This window comes from Heterodontus francisci, chromosome 12, assembly GCF_036365525.1.
Source record: "Heterodontus francisci isolate sHetFra1 chromosome 12, sHetFra1.hap1, whole genome shotgun sequence".
NCBI classification, from domain to species: domain Eukaryota; kingdom Metazoa; phylum Chordata; class Chondrichthyes; order Heterodontiformes; family Heterodontidae; genus Heterodontus; species Heterodontus francisci.
The window spans coordinates 45,887,711-45,894,585 of record NC_090382.1 but is presented as its reverse complement, the minus strand read 5'-3'; the positions used below and the strand labels follow the sequence as shown (position 1 = coordinate 45,894,585).

At 45.0% G+C, this 6,875-nt stretch overlaps 1 protein-coding gene across 1 annotated transcript in view; it reads right to left on the bottom strand.

Annotated features, from left to right (window-relative positions):
- Nucleotides 1-643: 643 nt before the first annotated feature.
- The window catches only part of nsg2 (neuronal vesicle trafficking associated 2), a 129,273-nt gene continuing 123,041 nt past the window's right edge, over nucleotides 644-6,875 (bottom strand). The window contains exon 4 of the mRNA XM_068042944.1: nucleotides 644-847. Within this exon, the coding sequence (XP_067899045.1) occupies nucleotides 644-847 (204 nt within the window). The remainder of the gene's footprint in view (nucleotides 848-6,875) is intronic.

Below are 6,875 nucleotides of genomic sequence, written 5' to 3'. Positions count from 1 at the left end.
AGAATTCATATGTACAGCAGTTAATCACTCTATCCTTTTCCAAGCATAAGCATTACTGTAGTATGCAGGAACTACAGAGCACCTAAGTGTCTGCAGGCATAGGAGAAATATATGTTATCAACTGCTCTTCAGCCAACGGCTGTATTACATAAGCTTATCTTATCTGTTATACTTCTAGAAAAGTGCAGCCACTGAGGGTGACAACATCATATGAATATAATTGTACACGTCAGCTAAACGTGCAAAATTTCATGCACATAAACTGCTCATGCGGGAAATGCTCTATTTCAAAGAATGAATAAATGTGCCTCTGTCTTCGGGAGAGAGCTCACTGAACACTTTATGAAGGTTATTTTTGAAATTCAATTAAACAATAAGAACAAAGTCATTGAAGACAGATTTCTTCAAGTTGCCTATTTAAAAATGAGTTTATAATATGAAGTGCAGCAACACCAAACATGCCTTTGTACAAAAAAACCTCAGAATCAATTACAAATCAACAAGGACAAGGGACAAAAGAAACAACTATTGTATAATCCAAATACTGCTTCTTTTTGGAACTGCTACAACAGTCCATTATTAGCAACCTTAACACCTTCCACTTGGCTTTCTGTTTTGAAAAACGTCACCCCTGATAAGTTGTTCAGTGACTATCACTGCTTGAGGATTTTGAATCATGTTCTGCTGGTTTCTCAGCTGATGCAGCAGGCAGCCATGGAGAAACTGACCGGGAGGTGGTTTGTTTAGCCAGGCTGTAATGGCTGATGACTGTGTAGAATCGCCCTCGGGAAGTAGAGTCTTGTGCTGAGTAGTAGGCTTCAAGAGATGCTGGTATACAGCGTTTATGCTGCCAGGGAAACAAAAATAAAATTAGCATTGCTTGCTTTGTTTTTTTTTAAATCACCAAATAACTAATTAGGTTTGAAGTAAAATACATCTATGGATCTTCCCAACCCCTCCAATCTAGTTAAAATATTGCCTGTTGGTATGCCATAGCCATGACAGACATTATGTTTGAGCTGAGAGTAGAGCTCCTTGTTAATTATTTTGACTGATTATATGAGGCAGTCATCTATCCATTGCAACAAAGGAAGGGACAAAGACAACATGATTCAAGTCAGCTAGCTATCAAAATCTTCTCTACTGTGCATGAGTGGCATGTTTTTTACATATCTTTACAGTATAAGCATTGGTGATTCAGAATACGAACCTGATGCATAGTTCATTTGTACCTAAGAGTTTTGATTTCACGTAGCTGATGGCCAACTGCCAGCACAGTTTTTACTGCATCCATCTATGTACCTTTGATTTCTACTCATTTGTGTTTGTTTGCATGTACTGTATTGCCTTATATAAAATTTCAATCAATATATTATTCCAATGCTGTCTCAGACAATATTTTGTTTTACGTCTAAGTTACAATAGTAGTCAATACAGAATAAGTGTACAGCTGTAATAAAATGCCCCGACTCCCCTGATAGTTCAATGAGTTTGTCCAGTGAGTAACTGAACTATCCAGACCAGGCAGGTCCTAAATTCAATCCTTCAGCAAGTTGATGTCAGGGAGGACAGAAGTAGGGATGTTGCAATTGGCCTCAGAGCCCTTAGGTGAGGGGGAAATCAGCCAGGCTAGCACTCCTTGCTGGAAATGTGTGTGCATGGTCACTGAGTGAAGACAGCAACAAATTTGATTATGATGACTCCTACATTTGAATTACCTGCTAACACTCACAGTCAAGACTCCACATAAGTGGCAACTGGATGAGGTACCAGAGGACACCTGATTCGCACAGAACTACATTTCAGCAAGGAGTCAATATTTTCAAGAGAGAAAATTGGTGCGAAAAGGAGAAAAAAGAAACTGCCCTGTCTAAACAGCTGCATGGCACAGTAGATCGAAGTTATGAAAGTTTTCTTTGCCAGCATGAAAAGAATCAGCATACTCTCAATCCTGTATTTTCAGCATGAGTGCAGAGAACGAAACCAGCAAGAATATGCAACAAACTAAAATGCTCCCATCTAAAAAGAGACCTCGATTGTAGGGGATTTCTTGTTCAACTATGAATTCTACCAGGTATTCCTTTTTTTGTCTTAGCTATATGGTTTCGCACAAGTAAAATGGTCACAATGCAAATTGGTGGCTTTGGTTCACAGAACTTGTACCAGGTATCATGTTGGAACACCATGTGTTATATAGTAGAAGAATGTACGTTTGGTCCCATCTAAGCTCATCTCCAAAGGTCATTGCAGCTAACATTGTAGTTTGCAATCCTTTTGAATTTTCTTTTTGGAAGATGGCTGATGTCAGTATGGGCTGAATTTTACCAGCCCCCGACGTTGGGGTCGTGGCCGGGGTGGGGGTGGTGGGGGCAGGAAAATACTTCCGGGAGAGGCCTGCCATGGGTCTTGATGCCAGGAAGGCCCCGCTCCATTTTACCGGTGGCAGCGAGGCCTTACGGTGACTGCCCCCCCCAAGCCCATCACTTGGCAGCAGAGCCTTCATTTAAATATTTACATAAATTCAGATCAATGCATAAACACTTACCTTATCCCGACGGCCATTCCACACCGATATTCCAGCTGGTGGCCGGAACTCCTGCGCCTTTGAATCTCCGTTCAGAGATCCGTGGCATGACACTGGTGGGGGAGGGGGGAGGAGTGAAGTTTTCAGGGCGGGAGGGAGGGGGGAAAACAGTTGGCAGAGGGGATGTTGGGAAGGGTTGAAAGGCAAAGATATTAAAGTTTGGGGGTGAAAGGTCGGTACCGGCAAAAAAGTTTTTTTTGGGGGGGGGAGAGGGAAATAAATAACTTGTTTGGTCATTGGTGGGGTGGAAAAGGGGTTTCGATCTTTCATTGACTGTTTAAATTTAAATGCAACGTGCAGTTCTCTTTAAAAATTTAAATGACCTGTCAGAACGGCGGTGAGCTATAAAAATTCAGACTTATGTATGGGCTTCAGTATTGGAGAATATATAATACTTGGAAGGGAAACTAAAAGTAGCTTTGTGCTTTGGGGAAAACAGCTGACCTGGGGTTGTTGTAAGGTCAGATAAGCTAATGCTGCTGTAGTGAGAACAGTGAACAGAACTCGACAGAAGTCTTCAATAAAATACTTGTTAAATCTTTTTTTAATTCATTCATGTGATGTGGGCATCAGTGGCTAGGACAGCATTTATTGCCCATCCCTAATTGCCCTTGAGAAGGTGGTGGTGAGCCGCCTTCTTGAACCGCTGCAGTCCATGTGAGGTAGGTACACCCACAGTTGTGTTAGGAAGGGAGTTCCAAGCTTTTGACCCAGTGACGGTGAAGAAACAGCGATATCGTTCCAAATCAGGATGGTGTGTGGCTTGGAGGGGAACGTGTAGGTGGGTGGGTGGTGTTCCCATGCAACTGCTGCCCTTATCCTTCTAGGTGGTAGAGGTCATGGGTTTGGAAGGTGCTGTCTAAGGAGCCTTGCTGCATTGCTGCAGTGCATTTTGTAGATGGTACACAAAGTAGCTTTGTGCTTTGGGGAAAACACCTGACCTGGGGGTTGCTGTAAGGTCAGATAAGCTAATGCTGCTGTAGTGAGAACAGTGAACAGAACTCTACAGATGTCTTCAATAAAATACTTATTAAATTTTTTTTTATTTGTTCATGGGATGTGGGCATCGCTGGCTAGGACAGCATTTATTGCCCATCCCTAATTGCCTTTGGGAAGGTGGTGGTGAGCCACTGTGCATCAGTGGTGGAGTGAATGTTTGTGGATGGGGTGCCAATCAAGCGGGCTGCTTGGTCCTGGATGGTGTCAAGCGTCTTGAGTGTTGTCAGAGCTGCACCCATCCAAGCAAGTGGTGAGCATTCCATCACACTCCTGACTTGTGCCTTGTAGGTGGTGGACAGGGTTTGGGGAGTCAGGTGGTGAGTTACTCACTGCAGGATTCCTAGCCTTTGATCTGCTCTTGTAGCCACGGTATTTATATGGCTACTGCAGTTCAGTTTCTGGTCAATGCAACCCCTAGGATGTTGATAGTGGGGGATTCAGTGATCACAATGCCATTGAATGTCAAGAGGAAATGGTTAGATTCTCTCTTGTTTGAAATAGTCATTGCCTGACACTTGTGTGGCGCGAATGTTACTTACACTTATCAGCCCACGCCTGGATATTGTCCAGGTCTTGCTGCATTTCTACACAGACTGCTTCAGTATCTGAGGAGTTGCAAATGGTGCTGAACATTGTGCAATCATCAGTGAACATCCCCACTTCTGACCCTATGATTGAAGGAAGGTCATTGATAAAGCATCTGAAGATGGTTGGGCGCAGGACACTATCCTGAGGAACTCCTGCAGTGATGTCCTGGAGCTGAGTTGATTGACCTCTAACAATCAGAACCATTTTCCTTTGCACTAGGTATGACTCTAACCAGCGGAGTGTTTTCCCGATTCCCATGACTCAATTGGAGCTAGGGCTCCTTGATGCCATACTCGGTCAAATGCTGCCTTGATGTCAAGGGCAGTCACTCTCACCTCACCTCTTGAGTTCAGCTCTTCTGTCCATGTTTACACCAGGGTGGTAATGAGGTCAGGAGATGAATGGCCCTGGTGGAACCCAAACTGAGCATCACTGAGCAGGTTATTGCTAAGCAAGTGCCGCTTGATAGCACTGTCGATGACAACTTCCATCACTTTACTGATAATCAAGAGTAGACTGATGGGGCGGTAATTGGTCGTGTTGAATTTGTCCTGCTTTTTGTGTACAGGACATACCTGGACAATTTTCCAAATTGCCAGGTAGATGCCAGTGTTGTAGCTGAACTGGAACATCTTGGCTAGGGGAACGGCAAGTTCTGGAGCACAGGTCTTCAGTACTATTGCCAAATGATATCAGGGCGCATAACCTTTTCAGTATCCAGTGCCTTTAGTTGTTTCTGGATATCACGTGGAGTGAATCGAATTGGCTGAAGTCTGGCATCTGTGATGCTAGGGATTTCAGGAGGAGGCTGAGATGGATCAAGTCAGCACTTCTGGCTGAAGATTGTTGCAAATGCTTCAGCCTTATCTTTTGTACTAATGTGCCGGGCTCCCCCATCATTGGGGATGGGGATATTTGTGGAACCACTTCCTCCTGCTAGTTGTTTAATTGTCCACCACCATTCACGACTGGGTGTGGCAGGACTGCTGAGCTTAGATCTGATCCATTGGTTGAGGGATCACTGAGCTCTGTCTATCGCATGCTGCTTATGCTGTTTGCACGCAAGTAGTCCTGGGTTATAGCTTCACCAGCTTGACACCCCTTTTTGAGGTATGCCTGGTGCTGCTCCTAGCATGCCCTCCTGCACTCTTCATTGAACCAGGATTGATCTCCCGGCTTGATGGTAACGGTAGAGTGGGGGATATGCTGGGCCATGAGGTTACTGATTGTGGTTGAGTACAATTCTGCTGCTGCCGCTGGCCCACAGCACCTCATGGATACCCAGTTTTGAGTTGCTAGATCTGTTCGAAATCAATCCCATTTAGCATGGTAGTAGTGCTGCACAACACGATGGAGGGTATCCTCAATGAGAAGGCAGGACTTCGTCTCTAGAAGGACTGTGCAGTGGTCACTCCTACCAATACTGTGATGGGCAGATGCATCTTCGACAGGTAGATTGGTAAGGACGAGGCCAAGTATATTTTTCCCTCTTGTTGGTTCCCTCACCACCTGCCACGGAACCAGTCTAGCAGCTATGTCCTTTAGGACTTGACCAGCTCGGTCAGTAATGGTGCTACCAAGCCACTCTTGGTGATGGACATTGAAGTCCCCCACCCAGAATACATTCTACATCCTTGCCACCCTCCAAGTGGTGTTCAACATGGAGTACTGATTCATCAACTAAGGGGGGTGGCAATCAGCAGGAGGTTTCATAGAACATAGAACATAGAACAGTACAGCACAGTACAGGCCCTTCGGCCCACGATGTTGTGCCGACCCTTTAACCTACTCTAAGATCAAACTACCTACATACCCTTCATTCTACTATCATCCATGTACCTATCCAAGAGTCGCTTAAATGTCCCTAATGTATCTGCTTCAACTACCACTGCTGGCAGTGCATTCCACGCACCCACCACTCTCTGTGTAAAGAACCTACCTCTGACATCTCCCCTAAACCTTCCTCCAATCACCTTAAAATTATGCCCCCTGGTGATAGCCCTTTCTGCCCTGGGAAAAAGTCTCTGGCTATCCACTATCTATGCCTCTCATCATCTTGTACCCCTCTATCAAGTCACCTCTCATCCTTCTTGGCTCCAATGAGAAAAGCCCTAGCTCCCTCAACCTTTCTTCAGAAGACATGCCCTCCAGTCCAGGCAGCATCCTGGTAAATCTCCTCTGCACCCTCTCTAAAGCTTCCACATCCTTCCTATAATGAGGCGACCAGAACTGAACACAATATTCCAAGTGTGGTCGAACCAGGGCCTTATAGAGCTGCAACATAACGTCGAGGCTCTTAAACTCAATCCCCCTGTTAATGAAAGCCAACACACCATACGCCTTCTTAACAACCCTATCAACTTGGGTGGCAACTTTGAGGGATCTATGGACGTGGACCCCAAGATCCTTCTGTTCCTCCACACTGCCAAGAATCCTGTCTTTAAGCCTGTATTCTGCATTCAAATTCGACCTTCCAAAATGAATCACTTCACACTTTTCCAGGTTGAACTCCATCTGCCACTTCTCAGCGCAGCTCTGCATCCTGTCAATGTCCCGTTGCAACCTACAACAGCCTTCCACACTATCCACAACTCCAGCAACCTTTGTGTCAGTGGCAAACTTACTAACCCAGCCTTCCACTTCCTCATCCAAGTCATTTATAAAAATCACAAAGAGCAGAGGTCCCAGAACAGATCCCTGCGGA